The sequence below is a fragment of the Malaclemys terrapin genome, chromosome 1, assembly GCF_027887155.1.
Source record: "Malaclemys terrapin pileata isolate rMalTer1 chromosome 1, rMalTer1.hap1, whole genome shotgun sequence".
Lineage (NCBI taxonomy): Eukaryota > Metazoa > Chordata > Testudines > Emydidae > Malaclemys > Malaclemys terrapin.
In genome coordinates this window covers 6330306-6349864 of record NC_071505.1, presented here as the reverse complement: position 1 = coordinate 6349864, position 19559 = coordinate 6330306, and the positions used below count along the sequence as shown (strand labels likewise).

The 19559-nt window shown below is 45.6% G+C and overlaps 1 protein-coding gene across 1 annotated transcript in view; it reads right to left on the bottom strand.

Annotated features, from left to right (window-relative positions):
- Positions 1-2959: 2959 nt before the first annotated feature.
- Positions 2960-19559, bottom strand: part of GDI2 (GDP dissociation inhibitor 2) — a 29131-nt gene continuing 12531 nt past the window's right edge. Inside the window, exons 2-11 of the mRNA XM_054015461.1 lie at positions 19253-19360; positions 18004-18103; positions 16229-16363; positions 11417-11615; positions 10806-10937; positions 9134-9233; positions 5801-5972; positions 4499-4643; positions 4025-4079; positions 2960-3937 (exon numbers count right to left, since the gene is read on the bottom strand). Of these exons, the coding sequence (XP_053871436.1) occupies positions 3782-3937; positions 4025-4079; positions 4499-4643; positions 5801-5972; positions 9134-9233; positions 10806-10937; positions 11417-11615; positions 16229-16363; positions 18004-18103; positions 19253-19360 (1302 nt within the window). The 3' untranslated portion in view covers positions 2960-3781. The remainder of the gene's footprint in view (positions 3938-4024; positions 4080-4498; positions 4644-5800; positions 5973-9133; positions 9234-10805; positions 10938-11416; positions 11616-16228; positions 16364-18003; positions 18104-19252; positions 19361-19559) is intronic.

The window sequence follows — 19559 nt, the reverse complement described above, 5'->3', positions numbered from 1 at the left end:
TGATTAAAAGGGTGCTAGAAGCAAGGGAAACCAAGTTGAGATGGAGTTCTAAGCCTACATCTTTCAAGTAATAGTCCAGGTGGGCACCTCTCCCCCTAATCATACCTTAAAAGATGAAGGATTTCATGAGGAAGATACTCCTCATGGTATTGCAGGGCAGGGAGAAGACACTTCCCACGGAGGACACCCACATGAAGCAAACACTATACTCCGATACTACTGATGTAGGCTTCCAGGGCCGTCCCCTACTCCTTCCCCAGTTCTGGGGAGAAGGGAGAGGAGAGCACTAATCAGACATAGCTTAAGAAATAATCCTCTTCACTTAATACCTCCAAACAGGAGTTGAGGCTGCAGCCAGACAGCACTTATGAAAAAGGTTTCATGCCAAAACCACTAGCTGAGAACCATGAGGGAAAAAGGTTTCTTGGCAGCAATGGGAAAGTTCAGGGTTCTAACAACTCTAAAAACAAATTCTGGAGCACAGAATGGCCAAACTCCAGTTCACTGTTTGAAGCTGCAAACTAAATGGACGGATAGCAACAGCACAGGAAACGCACTGTTTTTACTACAGTAACATTCCTTGTCCACTATCTATATCCTGAGCTTTCAGTGGAAGACAAATTAGGTCCATTAACTTACCTTTACACACTCCTCTGCAGTTGCATAGGTGACCAGATGTAGGGAAAGGCAAGATTTACTCTTCCCATAGCTTGATCACCACCTAAGCGTAAGACCAGACTCCAAAAGCAGTTGAATCAGACAAGAGATGAGACTCTGGCTGCTGAAAGGTGAAGAGTGTGGCCAGCTCTGACAGCATCCAAAAAGAAATTAGTCTATTGAGAGTAAAACCAGACTAGTTGGACATCAATCTCTCCCCTCAGTTAGTGGCTGCAATGTGATAGTAAGAACTAACCACTCATGCAAGTTCTCAGGGTGCATTAGTTCAAGTTAGATACACTTGTGCGAGTGTACATCTGGAAATGGCTCTTGCTCTACCAAGCACAACTGTTACTACCTACCTATTAGGTGCTAGAGGCTTCCAACCATGCACAGATCTCCAGAGAAGCCCTGTCTTCAAAGAGCACGGCAAGTCACTCTATTCCTTGTTCATCTCCACCACATCGATGGAGGAATGCCCACTTTTAGCACATTACTGGAATACCTAGGAATGGAACAGACAGCCTGGTCCCTTGGTTTACAACTAAGCACATTAGTTTTATTGTGGTGCTATGTCAGAAACAATCATTTCTGACTTTTTCCAAAAGCACTGCGAGGCATTTGAGAGGTACTGGTGAAACTCAGAATTTTGTTCCAATTTAGCATGCAGCAGTAGGGGGTCTTTGCACTTCTGGCTCGGTTGTGCAGTTGGCCAGTCACTAATGCCACGTGTTGCCTCCACAAGCATTTTGGCTCACCTTTAGGGCGGATAGCCAGCACCACTGTCTCAGTGGCACAGGCCTAAGGACTCCCTCCCTCCCTCAGGGGGTCCCACGGAAAGGCACATTAGCATTGTATGGTGTTATTGTGGGTGTAAGCATTGCAAGGCATTTTGGGGGGAGGGAAGGTCAAAGGTAGCAAGAGGTCAAAAGGGGAAAGGAGACTACGAAGGGAGGGGTGCGCACGCGAAGCAGAGCTGTGCGTCCCTGGAGCTGGTGTGTTTTGGGGAAAGCTAAGGTGGTCACAGAAAGCGTTTGGACTGGTACAAAGAGCACCAGGAACAGAGGGCCCTAAAAGGAACACCCCCAAAAGAACCCAGGACTTAAAAACCCTCCCGAAAGGGAAAGCAAGTCAGAGATTACAGCGGACCCCAGAGGACCTGGGCCCAGGTCAGAACTCCCATCCACCCTATCCCCTCTTCTTCTTACATTACACCCAGGCTTGGCCAGCTGTGGGTAGAGTGTGTGAGAGTATGAAAGAGTTAGGGCTTGGGGCACGAACGCTTTTTTCCTTCCTCTGAGTGATGTGGCGAGCTCCCATCACCCTCCATTGTTATTTTAAAGCTTTATTAATAAAATAATAAAACTCAGTCACTTGGTGTATTTCATCATCTCCTCCCCTAAAAAACCCTGTGGCTTCAGCCTGATCACCTGCTGCCTCAGGCAGACTGGTAACAGAAATCTGTTACGTCAGTGACAACCTCCTATCACTTCCTAACCTACATATCCACTGAGTGTTCTGGTTCAGCGGCCAGTTACCAAACCTAGGTCAGCAATTGCTTTACTACCTCCCATTGAGGTCTGAGTAGCCGTATAGCTTTAGTCCAACACGTTGTGCTGTACCCTGCAAAGCTTGTTCTGGTAAATGCAGGATTACTTTGTGTGAACGCTGAAATGAGAAGTACTAAAGAGATCTGGCTAAAGTTTGAAGTACCCCCATCAAAAGGAGAGACCCATGAATCTTTAAAACGGCCAAAGCTAGGCTTGTTAATGGGCATCAAGTTAGACAGGAGTTTGCAGTCCAGAACCAAGGTGATGCTGTGCCGTTTTCAACTGCAACAGTGGTACTTGAGGGGCAAATGAAAGTAGGCAGCCCCGGTGAGACTGGATAGAGCGTCTAGGAATCTGGCTGCACACCAGCTTGAAACACCAAGCTGTCAAACTTCCCGCTTAGAGAGTGAGGATAGGGCCAAGTAAGGGCTGACGTGTTTAGCCCAGGTGCTACAGTGCCCTCCATGTATAGCGATTTATCTGCTCTACTCCCCTACTGCTGGTTAGTAGGGACAGATTGAATGTCCATGAGATGGACTTACAGCTTACATGGTCGTCAGCTGCTCTGAAAGGAAGTGCACAGCAGCTTTGAAAGTCAAGCCACGGATGTTTAAGTCCATTGTTTTTCCTTGTATTTGAATGGTTGAATTCCAAGCCATAGAAGCGTCCCTCTCTGGCAGGCATGCATCTTTTAAGAGCTCAAGCAGACGCTATCTGTACAAAGTGGAGTGAATCAGACCAGAGCAGAGGACTGGTTTCCAGAATTTGGCTTTACTTTGCAGTACAGAAATCATTTGAGCCTTTTCAAGAGACATCAGAAGCAGAGGCTCTGTCATATCAATACTGCAGTGCAGTTTGGTCCATCCAAAAAGCCACATGGGGTACAGAAAATACTTTCACATCATGCCTGCTTTGTAATTTGTTCTCTCAATTTTATTAGATTGACACACAAAGGAACCTTAGGCACAGTTGTCCCAACTGATGTAAACAGTTTTAGACGCTTAAGGGTGGGTTAGGTTCTGTGCCTAAAACTATGCCAACATTTGCTGCTACAATAGATGTGGGCTTTGTCCATAATACAACTTGCCACAAAGTTAAGATTGATGGGAAAGACTTTAGGGATGCTGTCCACAATAATGGAGTGCTCAGTTTAGAGTTTTCTTGGTATCAGGTCTGACCGGCATCTGTCAAGTTCACTGATCCACCAGAAGCACATCATTGGGAAATGGTTTACAAATGATTAAAAATACAAAGGTAACGTATCAATGAGTTATTTCAGTTTGCACCAAAGTCTAGGTCTGCAAAAAAAAGTTCAGTAGTCTGCTTTTTGCTTATAAGGTTAGTGAACAGTTAAATCAGTGTCAGTAATTAGCCAGATTCTGGACAGCAGCCCTACTAGAATGAAATTAACACATGATATCCAAAAGGGGAGCATTTACCAGTGCAGTACTCTTCAGTCTCTCAGATGTGATTACAAAAGCAGGCCTTACAATATTGAGTTTCATACAGTGTTCATTAAAGTTCCTTATATTCATATTAGCCGATTTAATTTCTCCTAATTAGACATTAGCTCATTACTGCTGCTCCTGCTCCCCATAGATATCGTTTTTCTTGCGTTTCATCTCTTCAAAGTCGAACTCTGATCCCATCATCCTCTTATAAATATCTTTGATGTCATCACACGTCGTCTCAAAGTGAGTGGTAGCATCATAGGTGCGAGAAATAAAGATCTGGAAAATAAGTTTTCAGGCTTAGTGTCTGGAGATTCTCCCCTTACATGGGCACACCAATTTGATTGTTTGCCATTTCATACTAACCTGGCTTTCGGTTCCCAAGTCAGTAGGTGCAAACAGATCACTGATGCTAACAAACCTATGAGAGAAGACATATTTCAGAATGCTTAAATGTTACCCAACCTCTCGAAACCCAGCACCTCAACGAAAGGTGAACCAATACAGGAGCCAGGTAACTTGTAATATGATCAAATGCCAAAGCCCTAGAGCAAGAAGCGCACATGAGGAGGTTTTTGGTGCTAGGACAGAGCATTGGAGCAGTTGTCTTGGGTGTGAGGGAGTAGGCCGAGTGAATATTCCAGTAGGGGTGGATGTATGTGTCATTGGCCTTCCGGCCTCCCTCATCTGCCCCATGACCTCTCAAGGTCAGAATACAACCAGAAGACACCCAGATTTGTCTTTGTATGGCAAGTAATGGTTAACTGGTCCACTGTGCTAGTTTAGTAGTCACTAATGCATGTGTGCTGCTAGATTGCTGATGCAAGGTGGAAACCTTACTTCTGGTCAATGGGCTCCAAGAGATCTAAGGCAGGTTTGATTTCTCTCTCTGGATCGCCGGTTTCCACAGTAGTACTAACAATGGCGATGTACTTCCCTTGCGCTGCCACATTGTGTGCAGAGGAGATCATGCAAACGTAGATATCTAGAAAAACATGAAAGTAATGAGAGTTGATCTACACCACATGCCAACTGAGAAGAGCTAGGAGATGCTGACGGTGACTTCGGATGTGAGCGGACTCACCCCTCTAGCTGCACACATAGCTGGGCCATGTGGATGGGCATTCACATTTCTGTTTCCCTCTTTTTCCTCCTAGAACTTGTTGCATTTGAATCTTGTCCGAGATCTAGTTTTAGTTCGTTGGGACAAGGATTTACATGTAATTCAGATCTCTACATACATCAAGCCCTTGGCGTAAGTGTAGCGGTTTTCATCTAAAATCCCACTGTAATTTCAAGGAGTTTTTACACCCAGTAGAGAGATCTCTGGCCACACAAACCCCCATCAGCTGATTGCACTAGGAACAGAATTCAGCCCTCTGCCTCCACTGCTTGAGCAAAGGAAGACAATAATTGACAGCATAAGCGAAGAGGTGGCCCCTTCTCATCAGGCCAATCAACTGAGTTGCAAACTGGGCGGATCCAACTACATCCAGTATTGGACAGCTATGTAAAGCACAAGCCTTCAAGCAAGTTTCAGGCATAAAAAAGTGTTTCCAGATCCAAGCTGGATTACAAGCAGCAAGTTTCACATTCTGGCTCATGCCCTTGCACAGTATTGGACTGCAAACACTTAAATCCCTTGTCTGAATCCAAAGCCTAGGTTTGGGGCCTAAATCAGTCTGAAATACAAACTTCACCTAAACCTTTTAGTTTTTCATGTAGCACTATTGGCACTTGGTGCTTCAGATACAGAGGTCCCTGCCTAGATTATCGGAGGGCAGCAAGCAGCTCAAACTTGGGTCCATAAAGCACTTGGACATCTTTGAGAAGTGTGGGATTAGGAAGGGAGCTAGATGAAGACACTGAGGACCCCAAGAAGCAACATTAAAAAGGAAGGTGATCTGTTCTTTGGGAGGGTGGCTTCCTGAAGTGGTTTTATTATGAACTGTTTAAATGTTTTCCTTGATGATTGATAAAGCTCATTACTTCACAGAAGCCTAAGACTTTCATTTGGCCCAGCGGAGGCAAGTCCACTTACTATGGATTTAATGAATATGCCAATTTAAGTGCAGTCTATAGCAACACCTACTTATGCACGGACATGCTAAGTATTTAACAGCCACTCTTCCCCACACACACCTGATTTCCGGTTGACCTGATTCTGTGGAATGATGATCTGGCAGGAATTGGCATCATTTGTGTTCTTGATTGGGTGGTTTAAGATACAGATGACTCGAATCACTAGGCCAACTTTTGTTACACGATCTGGGACATAACTGGGATCACAGATGAGTTGTTTGCAGCGAGCAACCTGCCAAGGATAGACAAAGTAAAAACTTAAACTCCTCAAACTGGAAGAATAGTTTTTTTCCAGATGTTCTCAAGCACAGAGTAGCCTCTTTGCATCTCTAGTCAGAACTGATGAGATGCACTGCTGCTCACCAGCAACAAACAAAAACTATTTTAGATTTAGTTCCATGAGGTGGTTGTTTCCAGTAGATTAGCCTGACAGTTTAGTGTCGTGTCACATTTTCACAGCAGAGAAGTAAATGCTTAGAGCAATGAAGCCCCCAGTATGTTTGTCTAGTGTACATAAGAACATAACATAAGAATGGCCGTACTGGGTCAATCCAAAGGTCCATCTAGCCCAGTATCCTGTCTACCGACAGTGGCCAATGCCAGGTGCCCCAGAGGGAGTGGACCTAACAGGCAATGATCAAGTGATCTCTCTCCTGCCATCCATCTCTATCATCTGACAAACAGAGGCTAGGGACACCATTCCTTACCCATCCTGGCTAATAGCCATTAATGGACTTAACCACCATGAATTTATCCAGTTCTCTTTTAAACCCTGTTGTAGTCCTAGCCTTCACAACCTCCTCAGGTAAGGAGTTCCACAAGTTGACTGTGTGCTGCGTGAAGAACTTCCTTGTATTGGTTTTAAACCTGCTGCCCATTAATTTTATTTGGTGACTCCTAGTTCTTGTATTATGGGAATAAGTAAATAACTTATGATTTTATACACCTCTATCATATTCCCCCCTTAGTCTCCTCTTTTCCAAGCTGAAGAGTCCTAACCTCTTTAATCTCTCCTCATAAAAGACCCGTTCCAAACCCCTAATCATTTTAGTTGCCCTTTTCTGAACCTTTTCTAGTGCCAGTATATCTTTTTTGAGATGAGACCACATCTGTACGCAGTATTCGAGATGTGGGCGTACCATCGATTTATATAAGGGCAATAATATATTCTCAGTCTTATTCTCTATCCCCTTTTTAATGATTCCTAACATCCTGTTTGCTTTTGACCACCTCTGTACACTACATGGACACCTTCAGAGAACTATCCACGATGACTCCAAGATCTTTTTCCTGACTTGTAGCTAAATTAGCCCCCATCATATTGTATGTATAGTTGGGGTTATTTTTTCCAATGTGCATTACTTTACATTTATCCACATTAAATTTCATTTGCCATTTTGTTGCCCAATCACTTAGTTTTGTGAGATCTTTTTGAAGTTAGTCAGTCTGCTTTGGTCTTAACTATCTTGAGCAGTTTAGTATCATCTGCAAACTTTGCCACCTCACTGTTTACCCCTTTCTCCAGATCATTTATGAATAAGTTGAATAGGATTGGTCTGAGGATTGACCCTTGGGGAACACCACTAGTTACCCCTCTCCATTCGGAGAATTTACCATTAATTCCTACCCTTTGTTCCCGGTCTTTTAACCAGTTCTCAATCCATGAGAGGACCTTCCCTTTTATTCCATGACAGCTTAATTTACATAAGAGCCTTTGGTGAGGGACCTTGTCAAAGGCTTTCTGGAAATCTAAGTACACTATGTCCACTTGATCCCCTTGTCCACATTTGTTGACCCCTTCAAAGAACTCTAATAGATCAGTAAGACACGATTTCCCTTTACAGAAACCATGCTGACTATTGCTCAACAGTTTATGTTTTTCTAGGTGTCTGACAATTTTATTCTTAACTATTGTTTGGACTAATTTGCCCCGTACCAACGTTAGACTTACCGGTCTGTAATTGCCAGGATCACCTCTAGAGCCCTTTTTAAATATTGGTGTTACATTAGCCAACTTCCAGTCATTGGGTACAGAAGCCAATTTAAAGGACAGGTTACAAACCTTAGTTAATAGTTCCGATACTTCACATTTGAGTTCTTTCAGAACTCTTGGGTGAATGCCATCTGGCCCCGGTGACTTGTTAATGTTAAGTTTATCAATTAATTCCAAAACCTCCTCTAGTGACACCTCAATCTGTGACAGTTCCTCAAACTTCACATTTATATTGTGCAATCTTATGGATGTATCAATAGTAAGAATGTAGGGACATTGAACAAAAGTTGCCTCATCAGCATCAGAGGGATTATGGTTATGAATGCATATGTCTAATCAGTGAGGTCATCTGGAGATTTGGAAACAGAATTTGAGCACAAGTTAGATATTTGGTCTATACAGCTTTCAGAGTAGCAGCCGTGTTAGTCTGTATCCGCAAAAAGAACAGGAGTACTTGTGGCACCTTAGAGACTAACAAATTTATTAGAGCATAAGCTTTCGTGGACTACAGCCCACACAGCATCCATCATTTGTAGAGTTTTATTTGGATTCACCCTGGTATGAACAGTGCCATTTTTTAATGATTTGAAGATTAAGAGGCATCTGTATTACAGAGATGGTTAGCCAGTGTGACAAATTCAACTCGCCCTGTAAAATTGCAAGCAAACCGGCAGATGAGTGAAATGTTTTTAGAGCTGTCGTCAGATATGGGCAAGTAGATTTTCTGCTTGGGCTGGTAAATTCGGATAGTTGTGCAAGGCTGATTTACTGAGTATCTGGGGAAACGGTAAGGAAATTCAGTGCCAGAAAAATACAAACAACTAATGCATCTTAAGGCCAAGGCCAATTTTATATTTCGGTTAGATGCACTGACAGCTGCAAGGAAAGGTGTCTTGTCTCGATTGACCTGCCTCCTCAGCTTTCAAGGAATACAACAATCCTGACATACATCCAGAGTGAAGATTTAGGCGAAAATCCCTCTGAAGTTATTTTCTAAGTCTGCTTCAAATAACACGTGAAGTTCACCTGTTTAGATTTTCTTACTGTCTTTTTACCACATCACTCCAGTGGCACAGCTTTGGGAGCTTAAAAGCCACCTTAAGATTGAGTCAAAAATCCTGACAAGTTTACAATCTGATGGCTCAACCTCGTTTGTGTGTGTACCAACCCAAGCCTGAGTTCCTCAGACACCACGCTTGCTTTTGCGCTAATTGACGCACACCCCCCAAAGACAGCTTAGTCAGTTCCTGTAGTATTTCAGATGCCATGCTAACTTAAGTTAAGCCAATATTAACTGATGGGGGTTAGCGCAAAAGCAAGTGTAGCGTTTGAGGAACTAAACTGAGGAGGAGATCTCTAACCGCAATTATTTGAGAAAATAATCTAAAGCATTACTGTACCTCTCCTTCCGATTTCACACCAACCACTTTGCCATTTTCTATCACAATCTCTTCAATTGGCTTGTTCAGCATGTAGGTGCCTCCGTAAATAGCACTTAGCCTACAAGAGTGAGGAGACTTTAGCATAATGAAGCTTCATGTTTGCTACGGCCTTCTTAGAGCGGATTGTTCATTTCCTCTGCCTTAGCAGGCAGCTGCATGCGCTGGAAGTGACCGAGCTTCTGGTAACAGTTCCCTGGCCTCCGTAAGGAGTCCGAGCCAGGAGGGTTTGGAGAAGAAAAATCCCCTTCACCCCCACCCCACCTCGCCCAGGGAACACATGCCCTGCCCAAGTCTAGGTGACGGACTATTCCTCAGGCGGCCATTTAAACGGTCAGTGAACCTTTAGTTTGGAGTCAGAAGCGTCTTATTCCTGTAACTCAATCTGGGGCCATAGTTTTACTGCCCAGGATGCCATTAAGAATATACTTCAGTGACTTCGAGAGACTTGCTCCCAAATCCTACCAGCCCCCAAATATCTATTTTACAATTAACTTTTAAGAGCAGTTGCAGTTCTAGCCAAGACGTGCATCTTATTGGAGCAGTTGCTTATTACAAATATTAGGAGGAGAGGCCAATAATGTGGTAACTTAAGCAACTTCTTTTGAAATTGCATGGGAATTACTGAAAGCAGAGACTCAACATGTGCAGTCACTACTTACTTCTCTGATTAAGAGTCAAGACTGTCAACTTAAGGCCAAAGGAGGAAACTGAAGTGAACTATCAAGACACCAGCCAGTGCTTGGGACTAGTCAAAGCCATGATTTACATCTGCTGACTGGTCAGAATCTGCTACTCATTGGCCAAGTAACTCAACTAGGCTTCAAGCCACTAATAACCCCAAGACCTGCAGCATTCAGGGAACAGTTCTGTGGCGGAAAAGCCAAGTCTATTCCAAAATGCTGGATACTGTTTCAGCTTTAACATTTGGCCTTTGAACAAATTCTACTCTGCTTATACGGATCTCCCCGTGTCCCTGAGAAAGGTTTAGTAATTCTGATCAGCCGCCAGCAGGGCCTCAGTTATGAAAACGCTGGAGCGAGATTCCACATCAAACACTGGCACATTTAGAGTAGAAATGCTACTAACTGCATTTAATGTCGTTTCCAGTGTTAGTTAAAGACGCCCCGCCCCCCCAAGACAGCTTGGTCAGTCCCTGTAGTATTTCAGATGCCTGCTAATTGCTAAGTGAAGCCAGTATTAACAACCTCTGCTTCAGCACCTCGGACACGACACAATTAGCTTCGACCCTGGCTCAGCTCTGCAGAAAAGTTTAGTTGGAAAGACCTTCCCCTTTCAAGTCAGTTTAGTTAACCTGGGGCCAGAGAACTAAGATGTGACCCACTAGACCCTTCACCCTCTGAGAAACACCCCCCCCCAATCCACACTGCTTAGTCAAGTACCATCCTGCCCTATCCCTCCCGCAGAAGCACTGCCCCTCCCAGCTCCTGGCTGATGCTGCCCATCCCACAGAGGGATTTACCTAGAGAAGAGAGGGACGCTAAAGAAAATGCTGTTTAATAGTTAAGAGGTTCTCAGCAGAGTCTGAGACTTAGATTTTAACAGAATCCTCGAACACACTTGATGCATTTGAGACAAGTTATTCACACCACCACCACCCCCCAGTTCTCACCTTGCAAACCCCTGGGGCAGCTCTCCAAGGCCATAGAGGGGATAAAGGTAAGGGCTTTTACCATATCTAGCCAGAGACTCGCTGTAAAGTTTAATCCTGTTGATTGTTTCTTGGCATGGCTGATCTAGGTAGCTGCAAAAAGAGAATCGAGACTGTACAATGCATTTGGCGAAATGAGTTGCTGTTTACTCAGACCCAAGATGGCCTTGGATTCGGGTGTGCTTTAAGAGTTAACATTCATCCCCATGAAGTTATGTTTCCCATGCTTCCCCCGACTCCACTGCTTCCCCTTAAAGGCTTATGCTTCAGAAGAGCTCTTCCCTTTCCGCCTGACAGAGAACATTTTATTCAGTGTACCATTGGAGAACCCACTTAGGCGCCAAGTAACTCTGGAGGATATTTCTGCTTGTGAAAGAAACCCAATCAGTATTGAAGACGCAGCATTTAAAGGCTCCATTCCAAAGTCAGCACTAAAGGATGCTGCATGAGATTTACTTCAAGAAAGGTACATTTGTGGCTAACGAAGGTGGTCCATTACTCTGAAACATTCTCTCCCAACTCCCTGGCTACTAGCTTAGTTTGGGAAAAGCCGGTGAATAGTGAATACTTACTCATCAGTTCTGTAGAGTGCAAGGGCATGGCCTGTGAAGTCTATGACATCTTGGCCCAGGTCAAACTTTTTATACACATCTCTCATGGTGGTCTTCTTGGGATCAACACCTTCAAAAGTCCGGGGGTCATTTTCATCAAAGTTGGCAACATACACTAAGAATTTCCTGAATCGGCGTTTCTCAAACAAGCCCATTAAACCTACAACACCAAAAGAATTAGTCAGATCAGAGGTCAGAAGTGAGGAATTTGAGCTACTTTGAAGGTCCTTTCAAAGTAAGATTTCCTCCAGTTCCACGGCAAAGACCATGGAGTATTGAGAGATGAAGGGCTTTGTTTAGGACTCGACAGCAGAAGTTTATACTTCAATCTTTCCCCAAGGAACCCCTAAATTAACTGTGCCAGAGTATGAAGTAACCATTCAGGCTACAGAGGCCAAAAATCCAGCTAAGCATGGAAAACCAGTTTGCTTAATACCAGCAGCTGCCATAGTAACTGCCTATTAAGAGCTTGGAAGATGTGCCAGACACGACTCAGAGGCAGGAATAATGACAGCCACACCCAGAGTTCAGAGACAACCTACATGTAGCCTGGCTTCCAGTCACTGGAAGAGGGGCAGGGACTGACCTGACCATGGTTAGTGAGCTTTTCTGGATCAGCCTCAGACTAGCAGAAGGCTACGTTAAGCTTGATTACCCTCTAGCTAAGGGAGAAGGAACTTTCTCTCCTATCCAATAGGGTGGGAACCAGACACCCTCTTCCACCACATTTGGCTCCTCCCCAAAAGACTAGCAACTGCCTGTGTTGCTGCCAGCTTTCCCCAAATTGAAGACATGAAGCAGACAGGATCACTCCACTGCTGTTCTGAGCAGAAGCAAAAGGTAGTCAGTCAACCGATAGCAATGCTGAGCTAGACAGAGCAGCAGCATTTGAACAGGCTGCAAATTTAGGCAGACATTTCATTGGTTGCATTCAGTTCCCATTTGAGAATTTTTTACAACAACTTTAAGGAACTTTATGACTTAGTTCCCCATACTTGCCAGAGATGGCTATGCAATGCTGGTCCATGTAAACAACTGTAGTAACTACAGGGATATGATCTGCAAGCGGGAGAGTGTCTTGCTCCAGGATAGATTATTCAGGTGTGTTCCACAATAGGAATGCACAAGGACCCCGTATATGATCGCAAGTGACTAGACTGTCATTTTTTTTGCAATGGGTACAAAAAGAACTAAACGGGCTACCTAAATAACTCTTCCTCAGTTTATGCATCTTGCCTGCTGAATGCCATTTAAGAGTCTGAGTGCTGGTCTACATTACAAAGTTAGGTCAACCTAGCTACCTTGCTTGGGGGTGAGAAAACTCACCAGAGATGAAGTTAAGCCACTTAAGCACCAGCATTCACACTGCTAGGTCAACAGAAGAATTCTTCCCTTGACCTAGCTACTGCCTCTTGGAGAGGTGCATGTACTACAGCAGTGCAAGACTATGCCCATTGCTGTAGTGTCTACACTAAAGTGCTTCCAGCGGTGCCATTTCTAGTGCCCACATACCCAAAGACTCGAAGTGCCAAGACATGGCATTGCTACTGAGCAAGAAGCCAAATACACCAATTTCCTGGAGTCTCAGGAGTTTACATGTCAGTGAAGCTGAAAAAGTTAAATAGGAACTTGAACCAGGGGAACAGCAAAGAAAACTTTTCTAGAAGGCCAATTAATCAGGACAAGAAACTAGCCACAAAGGGCTGATTTGACAGGGTCACCAAGGGATACAGTTTTGCATCTGGACTTTCTGGTTTGCTAGCAGACATGTCTGCTACTGACAAAGAGGTCTCCCCTGCATCATGCACGAGATGTGCATCTGGGGAGCACGTGCAGCGTCCTCCCTGGCACATTCAGAGCCTCCCCAAGCTTGCCATCAGGAAGGGTATTTCTGCACCTGTGAAAGATTCTGGGCTGTCTTGTTCCTCTGGAGAGGGCATTACTAGAGCCCTGCATGGATACAAACATATCCGATCCATATAAATGGTCTGCAGATTTGCAGGGCTCTACTGACAGCTCCACAGGTCACCGCGCAACAGTGACACAGGGCTGTGCCAAACCCCCAACTACCGCCCACTTCTCCCCAGAGACCTCCCGCAGCACCAGGGTCACCTGGGGGGAGGAGGGGGTGCACAAGTGGGGCAATTTGCCCCAGGCCCCGCAGGGGCCCCCCCACAAGAATATAGTATTCTAGAGTATTGCAACTTTTTTTTTAATGGAAGGGGCCCCTGAAATTGCTTTGCCCCAGGCCCCCTGAATCCTCTGGGCAGCCCTGCACAGCACACTCCACCCCCATCATACCTCCTTCCCAGCTGTGGGCAGGGAGCCTACATCCTGGGCCCTCATGTGCCGCACAACCCTCCCAATGGGGGGCTTGAACACCCCCCAGTGCAGCTGCCGCAGCTCTAACACAATGTGCTTGACTCACTGCACAGGAGTGCATGGCCACGCTCCCTTCTGGAAGTTGTATTTTATCACCTCCGTCTGAACAAACTGGGGGACTACAACACCCAGAATGCCCAGCAGGCTACTGCTGCTACTGTGTGATGCAGAGAACAGAGCTGCAGCCTCAGGGCTGGGTGACAGCCACTCGGTTCTGCTTCGCGTGTGCTGCAGAGCCCTGCGCGGATACAAAGTTTGTATCTGCATTGGAGCTGCGATCCGCAAAAAGGGATCTGCTGCTATCAGTGGATTTGCAGGGCTCTAGGTATTACCCCAGCTTTAATATTTGGAGAGATGCTGGGAGTGCCTGACTGTCTTAGGCCATCCTAACAAGTTGTACTGGACTGTGAATAATCTCTAGCATGCTATTTGGAGACAAAACTGTTCAGTCATTAACCTTAACTGTTGCTAGCTGATCCCTAGTTTGTATTAAAGGAATGAGAAAGTTCAGGTTTGCCAGGTGAAAAGGTATTTAACACATTCATACGAGGAAGAGAATTTTAACATTAGTTTGCCTACAATAGAAGATAAGCATCTCTGCTCCTAGCGAAGAAACTTGGGGATGGGAAGATTAAAGCTACAAGGTAAAAAGTCTATGGTGGAGCCAGAAGTAGAGTTTGGTCTGCTAGTCCTGTACTACAGCAGAGGTGGGCAAGCTATGGCCCATGGGCCAGATGTGGCCCACAGGACCGTCCTGCCCAGTCCCTGAGCTCCCAGCCGGGGAGTCTTGCCCCCACCCCCTTCCCCCGCTGTCCCCTCCTCCCCCGCAGAGCCATGCAGCCACACGGGCCATGCACTGGGCGGCGGAGCGGTGCACTCCTGCCGAACAGAGTGGCAGCGTGTCTGGCTCCGGCTGGCGCAGCAGCCAGACATGCTGCTCTGTTCGGCATGGCTGGGGGGGGTTGTATAAGGGGTGGGGGGCCCTGGGAGGCAGTCAGGGAACAGAGGGCAGTTGAATGGGGCGGAGGTTCTGGGCAGGGGAGGTGCAGTCGGATAGGCACAGGGTCCCAGGGGGCGGGGATGGGGTCGGGGCAGTCAGGGGACTGGGAGTAGGGAGGTTGGATGGGGGGTCCCAGAGGGCGGTTAGGGGCAGGGGTCCCAGGAGAGGGCAGTTAGGGGACAAGGAGCGGGGGTTGGAAGTGGGAGGGGGCAGAGGGTCAGGCTGTTTGGGGAGGCACAGCCTTCTCTACCCAGCCCTCCATTCAGTTTTGTAACCCCAATGTGGCCCTCAGGCCAAAAAAAAAAAAAAAAAAAAAAAAAGTCTGCCCACCCCTGTTCTAGAGAGAGACCATCCCTCAGAGACCCAATGGGGGCAGAGCATGTCAGAGCCAATTAGGACTTGGCGTAATGACTTGCATGAGGTTACACCACCATTCAAATTTGTTCCAGACATTCTTCAGTCATGACGAGGTGGGGGGGAAGGGAGTCAGACTACGATGGGCATGGGGCCTAGTTCCCCAGGAGGCTCACCTTGCTCTGGTTCTGTGCGAAGCATCGCCACCTGCATTCAGCCCTGCTGGCACTGGCCTCATACTTCACCCCAGATATACTTCTGCCTCTGCCAGAGGAGGTGAGCCAGGCCTGCTCAGCAGTAGCAGCTCGAGCGCACCCTTGAGGGCTGTGCCTTCTACAGCTGCCCAGCTGTGCCGGGGAGAGGGTGAGTGAGGGTCTAGTAAGTGGGGCTAGGACAGGGGAGGCTGGCAGTGGCAGCCCCCCAGAGGGGCTTAGGCTCCCCCACCCCAGTTATGGCAGAATGGGGGGCATGCAGCCCCGAGGGAGGGTAACAGCTAATGAGTTACAAAACTGAAATGTAGGTCCTGCACCTGCCTGCAGCCACCCGCCTGTGTCCTGAAGTCCTCCTCGCCCCACCACCTCTGCCTGGAAGGCACTTCTCCACACACCTGCGTTTGGCTATCATGGAGGGGATGTGGATCAAATCTGAATGGCACTGCAACCCCACATGGCAGGCAGCATCCTTACTGCTACTGTAAGGGGGAGGGGCTCCAAGCAAAAGAGTGCTACGGTGGGGTGCAGTTCAAAGCTCTGCGCTAGCTACATTGACCACGTCTGGTGTTCGCAGCAGAAAGTAGATTTCCCATTTGGAAAGTGAGCAGCTGAGGAGGATCCCCATACGCAGGCATAGCACGTGCTGCTGGAACAGAGCACGTTCTAAACAGCATTGCTAATGTGCAGCATTACCTTGACACATCAATCAACTCGTGTTACCCTTTACTAGAGTGTGGTTGCAGATGAAATGCCAAATATTTAAGCGTACAGCTATGAGCTCTCAGAAGGACACAAGCAATAGTATAACGACGTATAACTGCTTACTGGATGCCAGGGCTTCTGCCTCAGTGGAAGGAACTTTGTAGATTTTTCCTCCCTTGTAGACGAAGCTTCCTTCAGTCACTTTGAAGTCTAGGTAGCGAGTGACTTCTGTGTAAAGCAGCATCTTTACCAACTGACCTGCAATTAAGACGTTTCAGCAGAAAAGTCAGCCAGCAGTCTGTGGCCAGGTGAGCATTTACTCTGTCTGAAGGACAGAGGACTGTTCCTCTTTTTGCAGGGCCCCCATTATGGTAGAAGAGTGCTTTTGCAGTTTAGGATGAGCGCCCGCAATGCTAGGAGCACTGCTCTGCCACAGCATTCCCAGATTAGCACACACAGGGTAGAGATTGCACAAGTTGTAGAGATTTATGAAAACGTTGACATTCTATTAATTTTAGCCAGTTTACAGCAGTTTAACAGCTTCCTTGGATACAAATTACGCTCACTATAGCTTTGGTAAGTATACAGGAATATTACAAACACTATCCCCGCTCTATTAGTATCCCTGTCATTTTATTATGGAGCCTGCTACATATAGCAACATTTAGACAAGTTTTAACTTTGCAAATAATGTTACCTAGAATAGACTGTAGTAGCTCAACTAAATACTCCAGTTTTATGGACAAGTATCCAAACAAGTTAAACAAAAACTTGTATGCAGTTGTAGGGTGGGCCCCCGCCCCGCCCGCTCCAGAACCTATGAATACATCCCTGGCAGGAAAGTACATACTACTACCTAGCCTACTGACAGAAAAAGTCACATCCCTAGTTGATTTCATGTGGGTCTGCGGGATAGTTGAGTTTAATGTTCTGCACACAAAGTAGTTTCACTATGCAAAGACAAGCTTTATGCTTAGTAGTGTCTTACCCCTTACATATATTTCAGCGACAAAAAGTCACCAGAAATAATACGCTGTCGGACTGAAAGTATTAAGTACCCAGGGACACACCACAGGACAAGTTGCTGACCAGTCAATAAGACAACCGCACCCTAAAAATTCTGCAGCTGCCAATGAGAGAGAGGAAGCCATTCCAGAACACTTATCAGTGCCAGTAAGGACTGAGGAGCAGGAAACGCAGTATTACTGAAGTTGTCAGTGGTTATAGAAATAAGTTTTTGGAAAAGTTGGGAAGGAATCACTGGAGTCAAGAACTATGCAAGCCACTGACAGGCTGTTATATAGTCTATTAACTCAATATTTTCCCACCCTACACAATTGCAGTCACTGTTTCTTCCTACAATTTTTAAATTAGGCTGCAGTACTTATGGCATCCACTCTACCTAAAAATTCGAAAACCTCGCTTTAGTAAGCACAGAGATTTTAGAGTGTGTTTTTCCATAAAGTCTTCACTAGTCATGGCTCAACTTTTCCCCTGATTAACTGGTGTGCAAAACAGGTGTTAATTTGTCATCTACAGACTTCCCCCCTCACACACACACACACACACACTGGATTTTCAGTTGTGTTTTTAGGATTCCTTTAGAGTAGCATAGCATGCTACAGCGCATCTACTGGAGACAGATCTTCATGTGCAACATCTCAGTTGGAAAGACAGCTAGACCCGTGACACCTGTGTAATTAGCCATTGGAGGATAGATGGGTATTACAAGTAACGAGATCACACTCTCGTATCTGGCTGGTTTGGATGGGCAGTATTTCAAGCCCTGGAGTAGATTCAGCAAGAAACCAGTCCTTAATAGTAGCTGTTAGAGTGACTGATACGTAGAAAGTTTACTAGCTTGGGACCTTCGGTCTGATTTAAGTTAAGTTACTTACCATTAGCCATAAGGAATTTTGGAATTAGGTCCACGTTCCAGTCTCTTCCTCGGCCCATTGATTCTGGTGGAGATCCTGGTATGTTAAACCTTTTGTAAAGCTTTAAAAAAGGATAAATGTTCGTATACAGTGGAGAAAACAGGCACTATTCATTAATGAATCTGCAAGCTTACAATAATCTCATCAAAATACATGCTTATGCTCCCCAGAACATGCCAAAACTTCTGGTGCATTAACCTATAGCCCTCCCACTGCAAGCCTGGGGCCAGCCAGATTTTAGTTTGTCGGAAACTGGACTAATTGATGCCATGTGAAAGTCACATCAAGCTGTTACTTTAGGTATAGCATCAGGTAGCCTGCTTGCCTCTGTCTGATTTTCCTCTAATACAGAGCCCTTAAACTGGAGACAAGCTTGTCAGGTTTGTGGCCTGTTGAACTGAAGTTGCAGTTGTAGAATACTGCAAGAATAATTTCACTCCGCTGATCAAGTTTGTTGCCTCACTGAGCAGAAGGGCAAAGAATACCCGTATTTGTGAGCCTGATTTTTAAACTAAAGTTTCCATATGAATTAGTGTTTGTCCATCTTATATTGTAGGATTATGTGTTGAGATTGCCGAGACCAATTCCGAATAGGATATTGATCAGTGATTCGCAGCAACTGCAGCTTTGGGGCTAGGATGTTGAGAGCGCTTTGCAATCCTCATGCTGTAAATGAGCTAAACAATTAAGTCTATCCCAGTCAGTGCCTTTTGGATTAAAATGCATTAGTGCTTTTACTTTTGATCCTATCGGAGTGATCGACATCTTGACACACTGTTGCGTTTTCATGACAGTCACATCACTCAGTAAGCGGGACAGCAATACAAAAGACAGCCAAGTCATATCCATGACAGTCGAAACGAAGCTATTTTGGATCAAGTTGTTTCTAGAGACATGTTTAAAAATACTAGCTATTAGCATAAACACTGAACAACTGACACGTGACGCTGAACGAACTGTCCTTAGTGTTAAGCTCCCCAAGTAGCGCAGGAATAAAGACCAAAGGCTCCTTGTTTTAGGTGTCAGCTACATTTTTGGTCTCTTCCACACTTGTATTAGCTGCACTCCTGGTAAGATGTGCAGTTAATCCTCCCCTTAGGAACAGGGGCAAGATTCAATCTTCAGTTAGGAAGAGGACACAAAGATTTAGAAGCAAGACCATGGAGGTACAGGAGTGAGTACAATAGAGTGCATTATTCTAGGTACTTACATCCTCCAGTGGTGTTATAGATGCACTTTCACCTCCATAGTAAGAGTTGCGATCCATGTGAAGGACCTTCTTTCCATTCACTGACATGATGCCAGAGAGGATGCATTCCTGTACAAATAAGAGGAGGTTTTAAATGCAGGGAAAGTCTTTTACTTCAGTTATAGGACTGGGTCATCCCATCCCCCAACCCTCTTTCCTTCAATTCTTTGAAACAGCATGGAGCAAGTCATGCTGTTTTAATGAAAGCACTAAGGACAGGAGCAGCACCTGGGTAGAGTTTAACAGCACCCAAACCACTTTTGACCGT